Source organism: Punica granatum, chromosome 8 (genome assembly GCF_007655135.1).
Source record: "Punica granatum isolate Tunisia-2019 chromosome 8, ASM765513v2, whole genome shotgun sequence".
NCBI lineage: Eukaryota > Viridiplantae > Streptophyta > Magnoliopsida > Myrtales > Lythraceae > Punica > Punica granatum.
In genome coordinates, this window is record NC_045134.1 from 3,191,360 (window position 1) to 3,207,486 (window position 16,127).

Here is a 16,127-nt window from a genome sequence, read left to right on the forward strand (position 1 = left end):
TTTAAGCCCATCAATTCGGGGAATTGGGGAAACATCATACTACGCGGAAATAGTCGATAGAGGATTCTCCTTCCCGACCATTGATTTGATCCATCGATTGATGTCCCGATCAACAGATTAATCAACAGATTCCTTAGAAACCATATTATGGAAAGCAGACGACGGTATTGTTTTGCCCATACGTGTCCGCATCTTCGTCCATCACATTCCTCGCCCATTACCATTCCCCTGTCAGCTCACTCGTCTCCTTCCCGCCCTCTGCTCTGCTTCGAAACCGCCTCTGGTGTCAACTGCGATGCTGATATGAACATCAAGTTGCAAACTTTTCGTGCTCTGTCGACTCGGATTGGATCGCAGTCTTCGGTTAATTCCCAAATCAAATCCTTAGTTCAGCAATCAGAGCACCTAGCTGCCCTGAAGTTATTCTCCCCTGCAACTGCCACCAATTTCACATTCCCTCCCCTCCTCAAAGCTTGCACTTGTCTTTCAAACCTCGAGTATGGCAAGATAATCCATTCGGCTATCGTCATTCTGGGTCTGCAGCATGATCCTTACATAACGACTTCCCTCATAACTTTTTACTGGAAATGCGGGTCCTTGGATGATGCAGTCAACGTGTTTGATAATTTTCCCGGAAGAGAAGAAGTATTAGCCAAGGATGTGACAATTTGGAATTCTGTCATTGATGGATACTTTAGATATGGGAATCTCGAAGAGGGTATTGCTCGGTTTCGTCAAATGCAGCTTTTCGGCTTGAGGCCCGATGAGTATTCACTTTCTATCCTATTGGGCGCCTGTGGTAGCCTTTTGGGATCACCAGGAGGGAAGCAAATTCACGGGTTTATCATTAGGAACATATATTCTTGTGATGCTTTTCTTGAGACTGCGCTGATTGATATGTACTTGAGTTGCAGTAGGCCCATGGAAGCATGTCTTCTGTTCGATGACTTGGAAGATCGGGGCAATGTGGTCGTATGGAATGTGATGATTGGTGGATTGTGTCAGAATGGAATGTGGGATCATAGCTTGGAGTTATATTCTTTAGCTAAGAAGGAGATTGTTGACCTTGCATCGACCTCATTTACAAGTGCTCTGAGTGCTTGTTGTTACGGTGAAAATGTGGATTTCGGGAGACAGCTCCACTGTGATGTGATCAAACAAGGGTTTCACAATGACTCTTTTGTGTTCACTTCCTTGTTAACCATGTATACCAAGTGCAGATTGGTGGAGGATGCAGAAGTCTTATTCACTCACTCGGATGACAGGAAAATTGAAGCATGGAATGCCATGATCTCGGGTTATGTTGGGAATGGCCGACCCCATAATGCTTTGGAGGTCTACTGTCAGATGAAAATAAGTGGAATATGTTCAGATTCCATCACATTGTCGAACATCTTATCAGCTTGCTCTATGGTGAGGTCACATAATTTTGGGAGGTCAGTCCATGCAGAGTTGATCAAAAGACCAATGCAGAGTACCATTGCTCTACAAAGCTCAATTTTGACTATGTATTCAAAATGCGAGAGCCATGAGGATGCTCACCTGGTGTTCTCTAATATGACCGAAAAAGATGTAGTTGCATGGGGTTCGATGATATCAGGGCTATGCCAAAACATGAAATATAAGGAGGCTTTTGAGTTGTTCAAAGCAATGGAAACTGATGGATTGAAACCTGACTCTGATATCATGGTAAGTATCATAAATTCTTGTCCGGGTCTGGAGGATGTCCATTTGGGTTGTGGGGTTCACGGATTAATAATTAAGAGTGGACACGAGTTGGACATTTTTGTGGCGACTTCCCTCATAGATATGTATTCAAAATTTAGTTTAACAGAAATGGCTGCACAAATATTTTCTGGAATGCCGTTCAAGAACCTAGTGGGTTGGAACTCTTTGATGTCTTGCTATTGCAGGAATGAACTGCCAGAGACCTCCATTACTATTTTCTCCCATATTATGGAGCAAAAACTAAAGCCTGACAACGTTTCCGTTACAACTGTGCTCAGTGCTGTTTCTTCATTGGCATCACTGCTCAAAGGAAAGGCTGTCCATGGGTATCTAATAAGGCTGGGAAACCCACTGGACCTTCAAGTTAGGAATGCTCTGATTGATATGTACATGAAGTGTGGGTGCTTAAAGTATTCTCAGAACATCTTTCAAAACATGATACAGAGGAACTTAGTGACGTGGAACTCAATGATCATTGGATGCGGGTATCATGGTCATTGCTGCAAAGCCCTGATGCTGTTTGATGAGATGAGAAGATTGGGAGTAATTCCTGATAGGGTTTCATTTGTGTCTTTGATTTCATCTTGCAGGCATTCGGGTCTTGTCAAGGAAGGCCTGAGAATATTCGATTCTATGAGATTGGAGTATGGGATTGAGCCAAGGACGGAGGACTATGTAAGCGTGGTTGATCTCTTGGGCCGTGCAGGCCAGTTAGAAGATGCTTATAGGTTCATCCAATCAATGCCCGATGCGCCAGATAGGAGTGTTTGGCTTTGTTTGTTATCATTCTGTCGGGTTCACAGTAATGTTCAACTCGGAGAGATTGCTGCTTCAAAGTTACTTGAAAGTGAAACGGCTGAAGGAAGCAATTTTGTTCCATTGCTGAATCTCTACGGTGGGGCCGAGCTGTGGGACCGGGCAGCAAACTTGAGGGCATCCATGAAGGAGAAGGGGTTGAAGAAAAATCCTGGTTGCAGTTGGATTGAATTGAAGGATAGGGTGGAAGTTTTCTACTCGGGGGATCCGTCCTCTCCAAAGGGGGTCGATGTTTATGAGGTGTTGGTTCAACTGAGTCGAAACATGGAAAAGAGGGCTGTGGATCACAGAAACATTGCAGCCTTTTAACAACCTTGGAGAAGGTCATTTGAGCAGGATTTCCTATCAGTCACGAACTGAAAGAGGTCCCGTTCAGAGGTCCTGGTGTAGTCGATCTGGGACAGAGCTGCTTGAATTTGAATCATATAGTCGATCTGGGAAGCTGGTATCAGAAATCCAGTTCTACAGGTTGACAGATGTGGCACCAATTTGAGTTGGTATTAAAGAGAGTGATTTACAGTACATAAAATCAATAGAATGAGAAAATTGCAGCTATATTGATAAAGCTTATTGAGCTTCGTCTATGATATAAACAAGAAGGCTCCTCTACTGAGGAGGTTCCCATCAACTGCCTAAAGTCCCTGACAACTTCTAAAACTAACAGTACCCTCTGCCCAATATGTAAGATCATGCTCGTACTCCATCAACAAAAGACGGTTTGAGGCAGCACTCAGCAATTTATTCTAAACTCTCCTTTGTTGTTTAGCTCTTTCTGTTGCCTTAAAAGTCGATCTTGTACACATTGTTGAGGTTACTGAACATTTAGGGGGAATACTCCGACTCAATAAGATAAGGGTAGCTCTGATTTTCATGCTCTCTTGTCCTCCACCATGCCTTCTCCAAGCCCAAACACATGATGCTCTGGCACAATTGAAGGCTTTCTTTCCTTCCTTTCTAGCTTTGTGTTCAAGTCGGTTCCCATCTTGATTCCGCTGCTCGTGACCAAGACGCTCTCCTCTTCTAGATCATCTCCTGTCTCATACGCGTATCTGCAAGATATCCAAATCAGAACAAGTCCAGTTGATACTCGCTTTGAACAAAAAGCCTGTTATAACATTGAAGTTGTTCTGCTATAGCTCTAACAACTCTTAGAGCAAAATCAATGTCCAGCATCTAACAGGGAAATGACAGTCTATCACGAATGTAGTGACTGTGAGTTCTGGAATATACCGAGTCGGGTTGGATGAAGGAGCCCAAAGAATGCATACAACCACCAATAGTAAATACGCGAGCAAAACCCAAAACGCTGGGATAGTCCAAGCGCTTCTCCATAGTTCACCCAAGGGATCATTCGCATTATAGTACAACTGAAAAAAAAGCCAGGAGGAGAAAAGCACCGTATCGCTTAGCTACTACAAAGATCCAACAGTAACAATAGAAGATTGGATGAGAACATGTTCCAAAAATTGATCACTCGATATCAAAATGTTGAATTGATATATTGAATGGAGCTAGCATTCTAAAGACAAAGAAAGAGAATTAGCTGTCTCTCTTAAAATCCATGAATAGTCAAGGATAGAATGTTCAAGCATGTCAAAATTACCTATTCGAGCAGAAGAAAAAAAAATTGCATAAAAGAGAAGTGACTAACCTCATAACCAATCCATGCAATGGAGATAAGTACAGAAACTGCAAGGCAATTGGTAAACTTCCGATAGAGTTCCAACTTCGCCATACTTCTCCGTATCTGTTACAAGGAACAGGCACACACCACGTTACAATGTCAGATATGTAGTGAAGTAATAATAATTTCTTCGCCTTGAATAACGTAATCGGGAACACAATGTTATGGGATGATAGCTCTGCCGATGAAATTGCAGTGCTCCGGTATAATATCCATTATTTCCTTGCACGACCTTTTTGACTGATTGCTAATAGGTCGAGTATAGCGCACAGCTGAGAGGTTCGAATTACCTGAAGCTTCTCCAGAGTTTTAGATAGCGAGGAAAAGATCCAAAGAATAAAGCAGGTGTCCAAGAGAGCAACTGGTAACACAAGGAACAGCCTCGCTTTTCCTGAGAAGTCGTTCACATTACCCAGATGTTCGAAAAGCTCAAGAGCTTCCGAAGCTACAAAGTATATAGCCCCAAGAAGAAGAATTCTTAGGGTCATACTGCCAAGGGTCGGCCTCACAACACCATATCCCATTGAAACCGCTAAGATGAGGAGACGAGAAACAGTCTTTTTGACAGCAGTGAAGGTCACCGACCAAATGGTGATCCCAATAGGGCGGGTCCCAGTGGAATTGAAATTTGCAAACTCGTAATACCAGAGGGCCATCTCACACATTCCTAGGGCGATCACAGCAGTAATGTGGAAGTGAAGTTGTATCACATCCTTCAAGTGCTTCACGAACTTAATAAACCAGAATAGGCCGAGTACTAAGTAAAATAAAGACATGAAGCCAAAGAAGGTCATCAGTGGGGCCATCTTCCCTGGCAAATAGCCTTCTGGGTTTCTCCATACAGTAGTTCCACTGACCAAAAGGCCCTTAAGCTCGGGATCACAGAACATGAAGTAAAGATAGTACATTCCTGTCCTGTTGATCTCCACTGTGCGAAGATCCATTTTGGCCTCATTGTTCTGTCCTTCGAAGAATGTTTGGATCCGTTTTGGCCCATTGGGCTCATCTGGGTTATCCTGAATGATCACCTCACCCAACTTGCAGGTTCCTTCTTTGGAAAGATTAGAATTGCAGCATATCACATTTGAGTTCATATAAGCACCTCCAATCTTTTGCCGGTCTCGAACATCGACTATTATGGCCTCGACTAACCCAGTTCTTTGCTGCATCTCATTCTTATTTGCAGCTGATTCTTTGGTTCTTCGGAAGGTGATAGACTCAAACCTGCATAAATGTCATGAAATTTTCTAACTGCCTTTAAAATTTCTCCATATAGACAACATTCATCGATCTTCATATATCTAAGCATATGTAAGAGAGCATAAAAGAGCAATGTAACAAATAATGTGACATTATTAATAGGCGTCCAGAAATGTGATTATATGCTCTATGAAACTTGTATTTTGAGCTGTTCTTTGCATAGAAAAACTCCAAATCCTCTCTCAACGATGAAAGGAAAACTTAAAATGCGATAAGCTTCACTCTTTGTGAGCAAATAGAAGAAACCCCGTAATTCGACATGTATTAATCTCTTCTTCATCTTCTTCAGCGACGACATTTGCAGCCCTACACAACATCTCTCTCTCTCTCTATATATATATATATTTCTTTTTCACAAAATTGAAGGAAACCAACCCAGATGTTCACCACATATTAGTTACATTCATGAGGTTTGATCCCACTTTAAGCCTGCATTAATGCTACTCACTTATACCTCGAAAAGTAGAAGCTTTAGCTCAAATCTCAACCCAGAAATAAATTCCTTAGGCCTACCGCCAACACGTGAGCTCATTATTGTTCTAAATATTCTTCCTATGCTCTGATAGAAACTGATTAGCAGACTTCAGCATTCATGCATCAATCTGTCCCAAGTGAAGAACTGTCAGATCACAGCGCAAGAATCTCATCGGATAAACTAAAAAAATACGATGCAGCAGCATTACCGGACAAACGGCAGGGCAGAGCAGCAACCAGGAAAGCAAAGTCAAGAAGGGACGAAATTTTCTCGAGCAACTAGCGGATCACGATAATGAGGAAGCAAGCACCTGATGAAGGATTTCCCGTTGATGGGGTTGTCGTCGGAGGTGAGATTAGCAGTTGCATCGGAATGATGGACCTTGGAGGCGAAGAGGCCCTCGCTGCCGCCATGGAAGAAGAAGGAATTGGAGCGGTGAGCGAAGGTCTCGTTCTGGTACTGGTGGATCGAGCCGCGAACTCGGCCGGAGCTCCCGAACAGCAGCAATGCGAGGAGCAGCGCCGTCAATGGCGAGATAAAGATGGAGTCTTTGCAACGTATCGGATCAGGGAAGGTAGATTTGCAGTTCTTGTCGGGCATCTCGGTGTTTTTTTCTGCGATGATGAGAGCTGTGTTTGTGAAGAAAGCCGAAAGGTAAAGAAGGCAAACGGTACAGAGACAGTGGAGAAGTGTTCAGAACAAAAGACCGTGAAAATGAAACCATTAGATTCACCCTGTCGGATTCCCAAAAAAAATATAAAAAAAAATAAACACAGAGAGAGAGAGAGAGAGAAAGACAAATTTCTGATTTTCACATATTAGGATTTTATTTTTCCATGATCAAGTAATTTTTTTTTTTACAAATAAAAAAACTGGTTTTCATTAGCAAGTCATTGTTTTCCCGACGAGGACCAAAAGGCATGCTGACAATAATACTCACTCGAAAAGTGCTTTCCGGAGGAATTCAGACTCCTACATTGTCCACATGGAGAGTAGTTTACCGATTGCAAATTGTTTACATATGAAACTTGCTCATATAGAGAAGGTTTTTTTTTTCTTTTTTAATATACAAAATGGATTTGAAATGGCTCGGGTGATTCATTTCGAGAGATTGATTTAATTTGTACCTACAAAGATGAAGGTCTTGTCTTGGAGAAAATCTTATATGTAACAAGTATATCACGTGACAATATCGTAAGTCAATAAAAAATTTTAAATACCTATTACTTTTAGAAGTATCACAAAAAATAGTATTGACAAAAATAAAATTTTTTGTACCATACGATATCATGTGATATATCTACTATACACGATACATTCTTGTTGTCATAATTGTTTTAGTTTAATAGTATTATTGTTCATTTGTTTCATCAATACCTTAATTTCCAGAATGTATCATTTTACCCTTTTCTTTTAGTTTTAGGAAATAATTTTTTTTCCCCCCTGACATTTTAATATGCTTTGACTAAACCTTAGGATATGCAAACTCAGATCCAGCTGAGCAGCATAGATTAAACTACGACCTTAATCTTTGCGATTCTTGGAAGATGACAAACTGAAGATCATCCTTCATGGCAACATCGTTGTTTTGACTTTGATTTATTATCGTATGATATTTACATATATTTTATACTTTGATCCTCAACTTGACAATAAAATACAGATCCTGTAAACGGATGCCTAGACCAGGCGGGATCGTAAAGTCCCTCCAAAGTCCAAAACCCACAGCTCGAATTGCTGACCCGCCGGGTCGTAACATGCGTAACATTCCCCACGAGGCAAGCCCGATTCTGTCGGAACCCATTGAATGGATCATCGTGAAATGGTGATCGTTTGCAGACACAGTGACGGAATGCAGTAAACTGTGCCGAAGAGAATCACTTGCACAGAGACTTTGAAATTAAATGACCCAAACTTGTCATTCCATAGTACTTTCAGTCGGATTACAACAAGGAACAATCAAGAACCATGCCTGGAATTTGCTAGTTCTGTTCAAGTACCTCACTTTTCGCTAGTCACGAAAATGTGAAAAAGAATAACAATCGGTAAAGAGAGGAAACGATTGGCATTAGACATTCGAGGCTATTTGTTGTGGGTATTGGAACTCCCCAATACAAGTCATTGCAAATCGAGTATCGATCCATTGCACTCCTGATGTTGAAACTTTAATCACCTCTAGACCAAAAAAATGTACAGACTCCACGGTCTTCCCTTCGTTTCTGTGAGCTCATATCTCGTCTTTTCTTCTATTTTCTACATCCCAGAAGAAGTTCGGTTTATTCTTTGAGCACCCAATTTCGGGGCTGTGGGCTTTGCACGGCCGCGGCCAGCTGATAAGGGCTTCACCGAGGTGGTGGGAGCTGGAGCAGCTATGGCGGCCCAGGGATCATCTGCATCTACGGAGGAGGAAGCTGCTGGTTTTACATTCAAGGGCTTGGAAGAGCTTCTCGGGACTGGTGCTGCTATGGCACCCCACAGATCATCATCTTCTTTGGCCGCCTTCAATGGAGTTTTTGGCTTCAAGCTCGTGACTGAGGTCAGCCAAATCACTCGATCAATCAACAAAAACATGGAATCTCATCTCCATCATATAAAAGTAGGGGGCAAATGTATAGCAGGCAATTCCAATGAAGAAAACCACATTACCAGCTGGTTTAGGCTGTGAGGCGGGTTTTGAAACTGAAACTGGCCGTTTCTGAGCAGCTTGAATGTTTGCAAGAGCCGGAGATGGCTTTGGCTCTTCGAGGGGCTCGATATCATCCCAACCGTCCTTGTCAGTCTCATGGTCATCATGAATTCCATTCTCAATCTCACCCCAGCCATCTGTTGATGTTGGTGACACAGGAACTGGCGGCTCAGATAAATCATTGCTGGAACTTGCATGGACCATTGTCGTGCTTGTTGCAGTTTCTGCTCCTATAGTTTAATGAACATTCAATAAAAGAATGTCATTATGGATATAATTTCCGACATCGCAGCTCAAACTCCGGAATAAGCCCAGTTAAATTGCCATACTTGCAATCAAAATGAGAGAAGGTTGGCACTGAAGTTTAAAATCAGATTATAACAGAGACGAGTATCCTTTACCTAAGTTGGGATTAGAGGCCGAAGAAGTTAGTGTCGTCGTGCTGGAGTTTGCAGTGGCAACTGGGGCTTGTTCAGATGGTTTTCCTTTGAGGGTCAACGAGCTCATCGCCCATCTGCACAATTTCAAAGTCAATCCTAAATCTCAGAAAAGAGAAGGCAGAAAAAGTTTGCCCATTATGCAAAGGATAGGTTGTTGCAATCAGACATGGGAGAATAGTTTTTCATTAAAGTCCATGAATGAATCTACGATTCGCAAATTAAATTAGGCTTCCAAAATCAAGAAAGAAATTATAGAGCTTACCCTAGTAAGCTTGCATTTCCTGGTATTGAGGAGATTCCGATGCCTGCAGTTCCAGGGGTATCTTCGGAGTTTACCTAAAAATCAAACCCAGGGAATAAGATGTCAGAGACAAAGGAGCACAGTGTCCAGTGATCCCCATCAGGAGGATATACTAAATTGCCAAGGATTTGTTTGATCACATACTCTCTCGTAGTTTTGTTTTAGAAGCTGCAGAAACTGATCAACTGCTTGAAATGCCTTTGATCGAACATCACTGTTGATGAATAATGAAAAGATAAAAAACAAGAGTGATGACCAGAAATCGATAAATGAGTAAGAGAAAAATCATGACCAGTTTTATCATCATGCGTATATAACAAAGGGGAAAACAGTGCGCCTCTGAAACATCAAGTTTCAAATGAAACTGACTTCCCAAACAAGTTTTTGAGATATATAAATTAATAGATGATGCTAACGTATTTCTTTCTATTTAAGTGAAATGCAAGCACTAGAACGAGCAAACATCCCCCTTTATTACCTGTCAGGATCAATGGTCAGAATGACGACGCTAGGAAGAATCCTTGTGGCAATCTCAGTCATGTCATAATAAGAACTGGTTGCACATAAAGCCATAATTCCTGCAGCAAGCAATTGACTTGGTTAGATCAGATTTTCAATGAATAAAGGATTTGCAAGATCAATTTACCGGAATAGTAGACAATTGGCAAATTTTGGCACCTTTTCATGTTAGAGATACTTCGAATAAGGTTCCTGAATTAATACCAAGATCTTACCTGCTCCTCGGGCATGAGGAAAAGAATCCCTGAGCGCACGGACTGTGAATGCATTAATCAACACTCTTTTTCTTGTCTAAAGGAAAAAAAAAAAAGAGGTTCAGATATGTACAGATGTACAATCCAATACATTCTGCAAATGCACATTAATTTGGAAGCTCACCCCTTCATTTAGATGACTTGCAATGTTCCCGAGCAATATCGTAGTATTTGTCCTGATTGCTGGTTCTTCATCTACCTGTTTCATAGTCCACCAACATTCATCTACTTAGAAGATCACGAATGGATATCCAATGTGGCAGACGACAGGAAAGCATAGTTTACAATATATGGAACTTTATGGGTTTGCACCTCTCTGTGTCTTTATGGATTACCTTTAAGAAAATGAAGTTCTGAATCAATCAATCAAGGGGGAATAAAAAGTCAATTTACCTGTAACTTTGAGAGATACTTCAACAGAGATGTTGACATTGTTCGCTGGGAAAGCTGCAATAGCAAGAAAGCAAAAGATTAAGACCTCAGATGAAACTAGAGAAGTAAGATCCTGATCATAAGTCAGAAGAAATACTGCTCCTCTCAACGAAAATGATAAACCATGTATGAATTTTCTTGGAATTTCAAACCACAAGAACAACTCAACTGATATAGCTGACCAAATTATCCATAGATAATAGCGGAAAATCTGAAAATTCAACTGAAATCCAATAACACAAAAGAATGGCTGGTTCATATTAGGAAGTCGCGGCTTTTCATTAACTCAATCTTTCAGGTTGAGCCCTATGAAACCCTAGACGCATCAAGAATATCCCCATCTTTTAAAAATATCAGATGATGTTAAAATAAAGTTCTGCGAAGAAAGAAGACATACCTTGGGAGCAAGAACAAGCATAGATTTAAGAGTCAGCTCCCGAAGAAACGCAGACGTGTCAGAGAAACCAGTAGCAACGTGGGGGTAAACCTAGCCACAAAGAGATGTGGTTAACAACGAGAAGGTGACACTGGAACTGCATGTTATTTGATCGACTTGCATAAGGACTAGATCCCAGGGAAAAAAGGGGTTGTAAGAGACATCACATAGCACCAATTCAAATACATACTTGCTCATCAACAACATGAGCTGATAGAGATTCTCCATACTGATCAATGTGCTGTAGGAGGCCAACTCTGATAGCACGGTCATTAGAGGCAAAAAGCTTGACAATTGTAGGCAGTACCTGTACAGAACAGCAAAATATTTTATTTTCAACCAATATGAATTGGACAAAGGAGTTCAGCATCTAAACTGGCAGGCATCATTGAAAATAAGTACTACGGTGAAAATTTAATTTAGGACCTTGGCACTGAAATCTTCAGGCGGAAGCCACAAACCCATTTTCAACAGTGCAGACAATGCAGGGGCAGCAGCCGATCCAAATTCCAGTGCAGAAGCTAACAAAGGAAGCAACTGCAGAAACCAGAAGAAATAATCATCTTGAGGCAATAAAACTACATTACACGACAAGCTTCCAATAGCAGCTTCGGAAAATTTGCACATCGTACCTTTCTTAAAACAATTTGGCGAGGAAGCTGTTCTGCTAGATTTGGGAGTTTCCGGAAGAAGGTATCCTTTTCAATGCTATCTTTCAAATTAAGTATCTCCATGAAATGTATAGTGTCCACCAATTTATTCTGAAAGTATTCTGCCAAGTCCATAAACTAAAGCAAATAAGTGGGAATAAAATTAGGAGAGACAGAACTGATGTACAAAATGCAAAAAAGAAAACAGCAAACTGAAGAAACTAACCGCTATTCTCTAAAAGCTTGGACGTATTCAACCTGCGAGAAGGTTGAGAACTCAAGAGTCGCTGATAATCTGGAAGTAGAGACTGTGAGGCAAGAAAATAGACAAATGCAGATGAAAAGAGATCTTTGATTAGCTGCAAAGGATAACCTACACAGATCACATCTAGGATTTCAAAAGTGACGCTCAAAAATGCAAAACTGACCTTCGGGATTGAAGTAGTATTACGCAGATCCTCTGTACTGCTTAACTTCATACCAGAGAAGAGTTCATAAATAAGACAACCTGCCCATGAATGGAAAAAATCGCTTAATAAAGAGTCGATGAATGAAGCTACTAATACAGTACATAAAGAAGGCTCAAACAGATCTTAGGAGCATTATGACTGCAGAAGTAACTATGCCAATAGGATACACAAGTTAGCAGTAAGTCACACATCAAAGAGGATGTATAGATATTAAGAAGAACCAAAACATGCAAACTGAATTTCCTTTTCATTGAGAGGAAGAACTTTACCCAATCCCCAAGAATCAATTGCCCATGGTGGAGACCTTCTGATAGCTGTCCAATCAGATTTGGTCAACTCTGTTGGCTTGTATTGAGCTCCAACAAGCCATTCGTATTGCTGATTACATTACAAATAAAGGCAAAAAGGGAAAATAAAAACCTTTTCAACATGATTAAAAGAGAAAAAGAAATTGCAGAAAAAGGGGTAACAAAAACAAATTGAAAAGATGATCAGTGCCAGAGAATTCATGCTCTGAGTGAAAGAGCCAAAGAGCGCCACCAATCCCACCCCTGCCCACCCAAAGTAGCGAGAAGGATCCAAAAGTAATGTTGTAAAAAGCTCATAAATTCGTCATATAAGTTTGCCAGCCAAACAAAAGACTTTTCTTCGAGATAGAACAGGCTCCAACCAAAACATAGATGAATCATTTGAGTCTAGCATCTGAATTTTGTTGACAAGCAGCCTATTTTGTAGTTCGATACCTAGCGACATTAAATATACTCAAACGCTAGCCATGAAAGTTTCAACTCAAATTTACCAGCATTGGTCCTGCAGCAGCTGGATTATTCCCATCAAACTCAGATAGAACATCGAATGCATGCAGCTTCCAGTCCAAAGTTTGAGTCACAACAACACTGGCCACACAGACATTACCATGAACCTGCACTGGAAATAGTTAGCCTCTACAGCTGAAAAGTGACAATTAACAATGTGAGTGAAGTGGGAGCAAGAAAAATTTTCAGCTGTGGGAATACTATACAACGTGTTTAAATAACCATATTCAACCATTGCCAGCTCAACTTTTGGAATCAGTAGTAGCTCCTAGGCTACCATTATCAGCAACCCAAGATGCTTCAAGCAAACAGATAAAGTGCACATGCTCTAATTCAACTTATATGATCTATAATATTGATTTATTTGTTCATTAAGGTTTGACATAGATTATCTTGAGTTCTACAGTTCAGTGCCCCTCAACAACGTACTTCATATTTCTAGCCTTACCACTTAAACTCTATATTACAAATAAAGTGCAATTCCATTCCCGGTAGCCTTCAGTTGAAACAAAGTGATATAAGCTAGCCCCCCAAAAAAAAAATGACATAACAAATTCCTACACTTCTAACATGTAAAAAAGGCTACCATTATCAGCAAACCAAGATGCTTCAAGCAAACAGATAAAAGGCACATGCTCTGATTCAACTCATATGATCTATAATATTGCTTAATTTGTTCATTAAGGTTTGATATAGATTATCTTGAATTCTACAGTTCAGTGCCCCTCAATAGATTATCTTGAATTCTACAGTTCATGTGCACTTCTAACATGTAGAAAGATGTGCTGCATTACAGCTCTGCAATTTAATTCCTTTCCAAGTTTCCAAGCAAATGAAACTCTAAATACAAGTAAATGAGACTCACGAGTTTACAATCATTGTTGAGGAAGCTAACGGCTTTAGCAATCTGATTCAATCCCCATGCATAATATTCATCCCTGCCACAAAGTGGAAGATGGTACATTAGCATTACCAAACCACAATTGAAAATTGACAAATGATAAACTTCTAAAGTTTATGCATTATAATTTTTTCAAAAAAAGGAAAAAAAATCTGTGATATCCAATTATTATATTTTGAAATCAGACACAACCAGAATCGGGTTTAACAAAACATGCAAAAAGAAAAACAAGAATCTCGTTAGTGAGGGATAAAGGACCCTAATTAGAGGACATCCTTCCACTGTGATACAGTTAAATTACAGTAAGTCGCAAACAGCCACTAAACTGAGTCAACCCACTAACCCAATAAAAGAATTTGCACATCAAAAGAACAGCCATGCCAATTACTAACATATAAACAAGTAATTTAATATTTCCTCATGAGATTAAAAGCTGAAACATGAAGATACTAGAATATGAGCAAGAGCATCTGCAGTTATCATACCTCTGAGTACCTTTCAGACCTAATTCCTTAATTTTCTCTGATAAAGGCATAACGGGCTCGGTAACCATGTAGATGGTAAACTTTGTAATGGCACCATCAAAAGCCTCTGCCTCAGTGCTATGAAGAAAGGATAATATATTTGGATGCCTTACCTGAAAAATGTGCAATTGTAAGAAACAACCCAAAATAGAAATTGAGTAATGACATAGTGGGTGGTTCACTTTTCTTTCTCAACCTACATGCGACATTGCTAGTACATATATTTTCAACCTTGTTAGTGAACAAACGAAAAACACAACTAGACTGCAACAGGAAACTTCAAAATGACAATTATAGTAACCAGGGGAGGGGGAACCCTCTCCAAGAACAGTGGTGTTTTTTCTTTCCATGGTCTTGACACATGAAGATCAGCATTTTCTTTTTTCACTTACTTTTAGATCTAATTCACTGACTATTTTTTTGCTTCTTGCAAGTTGCAAAATCGTCCCCTTTCGATGAACTGTTTGATGCAAATTCTCCTCTAATGGTGAATAATAGCTTACAGTGCGGAGACGCTTGACACCATTACGACCAGCTGCCAGGTGCCCATCCTGGGGGTTATTTCCAGAAAGAGTGAATATTGACACAGGAGATCCATCATCCTGGCAGATAAAAACAAGTATGAAGTCATTCACCACAAATGAAACAATTGAAAGACATGTGATGCACTTCCCTTCGGTTTAGCATAACAGATCGTACTTCACAAGACATGTTGGATTACAAAACAGTTCATGAAGTACAAATTAATGCAATCTTCCTCACTTCCTTCATTTCCCAGCATGGACAACAATGGAAAATGAGAGAACTGCCAGGGTGCCGCAACGAAACAGATGATATTGCATACTGCAATAAAGTGTCCAAACTCCACTGAAACGCTTGTGCGATGGTACTATGCACAGAAGCACGAATACTCGCCTAAATAACCATAATTGAATTCGAGCAAGCAATTCTACACACACGCTGCACACATTGACAAGCTCTTGAAGGATGAGTTCAAACGAAAGAGACTGCAGGGGAGGGCAGCACCTTCGATGTGCCTCGGTAGTGGACCCAGGAGCCCCAGGCCGAGGGGTAGGGCTCGCCGATGTTGTAAGGGAGATCCTTCACGCCCGTGCCGGATCCGGCCACCACTCCCTTCAGGAACTTCAGCATCTTCCCCTGCTTCTTTCCTACCCACTCCCTCTCCTTCCTCCTTCTTCAATAAGCAGCAATTCGACGGTATGAAAGAATTATCGCCGGAAAGATGGAGGAGGGATTAAGAGGAAGATCTACAAACAGAGAAACGGGGGGAAGGAGGGAGATGGAGCTTCCGATCTGACAAGAGTGTAGGAGAGAGAAATGGCAGGTCGGAGCTTTCAAACCGGACAAAGTACATCGAACCGGTAACGAGCCGGGAGGCACTAAACCGGCCTGATCCTCTGCTTCGCGATGTACGGGGAAGTCTGTCCTTAGTCCAATCGTCGTGTGTCAGCCACATGGGCCACGCCCGCCCGGTTACCTAATTGGGCCTAACATGGGCTGAGTTTGGGCCTGGAATATGAGGTAGGTTGACGGGCCATTGTGAGGTCAAAGTCAAACCTGAATCACCGAGACTTAAATTAATACAAAGTTCGGCCCGAGTCTCTCTCAATCAATGATCGTTTTGAACCAATATAGAGTTCAAGAAATTTCATGAGTCCTATTGGTAGCGAGTTGATAGTTTACCCAGTTAAACATGATAGAGATCGTCCTTTTCC

General features: G+C 40.9%; 3 protein-coding genes across 3 annotated transcripts; 1 reads left to right on the top strand and 2 right to left on the bottom strand.

The window, feature by feature from the left end:
* The first annotated feature begins 23 nt into the window (after positions 1 to 23).
* LOC116187614 (pentatricopeptide repeat-containing protein At2g40720) lies at positions 24 to 2,988 on the top strand. Its single transcript, XM_031516450.1, has one exon. The coding sequence runs from the start codon at positions 148 to 150 to the stop codon at positions 2,851 to 2,853; it is 2,706 nt and encodes a 901-aa protein (XP_031372310.1). The 5' UTR covers positions 24 to 147; the 3' UTR covers positions 2,854 to 2,988.
* An 89-nt stretch (positions 2,989 to 3,077) lies between these two features.
* Positions 3,078 to 6,657, bottom strand: LOC116187615 (transmembrane protein 87B-like). The gene is made up of 5 exons (XM_031516451.1): positions 6,274 to 6,657; positions 4,519 to 5,452; positions 4,196 to 4,291; positions 3,775 to 3,911; positions 3,078 to 3,593 (listed from the first exon to the last, which is right to left on the bottom strand). Exons 1-5 carry the CDS (start codon positions 6,561 to 6,563, stop codon positions 3,413 to 3,415), a joined length of 1,638 nt encoding a protein of 545 aa, XP_031372311.1. The 5' UTR covers positions 6,564 to 6,657; the 3' UTR covers positions 3,078 to 3,412.
* A 1,199-nt stretch (positions 6,658 to 7,856) lies between these two features.
* On the bottom strand, positions 7,857 to 15,714 carry LOC116188623 (probable inactive serine/threonine-protein kinase scy1). The gene is made up of 21 exons (XM_031518096.1): positions 15,418 to 15,714; positions 14,895 to 14,993; positions 14,353 to 14,504; positions 13,832 to 13,904; positions 12,951 to 13,073; positions 12,421 to 12,529; positions 12,110 to 12,189; positions 11,908 to 11,989; positions 11,664 to 11,803; positions 11,458 to 11,568; positions 11,222 to 11,338; positions 10,993 to 11,082; positions 10,557 to 10,610; positions 10,288 to 10,362; positions 10,125 to 10,200; positions 9,869 to 9,968; positions 9,535 to 9,604; positions 9,352 to 9,425; positions 9,051 to 9,163; positions 8,610 to 8,879; positions 7,857 to 8,494 (listed from the first exon to the last, which is right to left on the bottom strand). Exons 1-21 carry the CDS (start codon positions 15,541 to 15,543, stop codon positions 8,217 to 8,219), a joined length of 2,412 nt encoding a protein of 803 aa, XP_031373956.1. The 5' UTR covers positions 15,544 to 15,714; the 3' UTR covers positions 7,857 to 8,216.
* Positions 15,715 to 16,127: the final 413 nt, after the last annotated feature.

Excerpts from the sequence above, each read along its gene's own strand:
- LOC116188623 (XM_031518096.1), bottom strand. The coding sequence starts at position 15,543 with ATGCTGAAGTTCCTGAAGGGAGTGGTGGCCGGATCCGGCACGGGCGTG. Across the intron at positions 12,530-12,950 it reads CTGCTGCAGGACCAATGCTG|CAATACGAATGGCTTGTTGG; the intron begins GTAAATTTGAGT and ends TAATGTAATCAG. Across the intron at positions 8,495-8,609 it reads CTCACAGCCTAAACCAGCTG|TCACGAGCTTGAAGCCAAAA; the intron begins GTAATGTGGTTT and ends GGCTGACCTCAG.
- LOC116187615 (XM_031516451.1), bottom strand. The coding sequence starts at position 6,563 with ATGCCCGACAAGAACTGCAAATCTACCTTCCCTGATCCGATACGTTGC. Across the intron at positions 4,292-4,518 it reads AAACTCTGGAGAAGCTTCAG|ATACGGAGAAGTATGGCGAA; the intron begins GTAATTCGAACC and ends TCCTTGTAACAG. Across the intron at positions 3,912-4,195 it reads TTGCATGGATTGGTTATGAG|TTGTACTATAATGCGAATGA; the intron begins GTTAGTCACTTC and ends CTTTTTTTTCAG.
- LOC116187614 (XM_031516450.1), top strand. The coding sequence starts at position 148 with ATGGAAAGCAGACGACGGTATTGTTTTGCCCATACGTGTCCGCATCTT.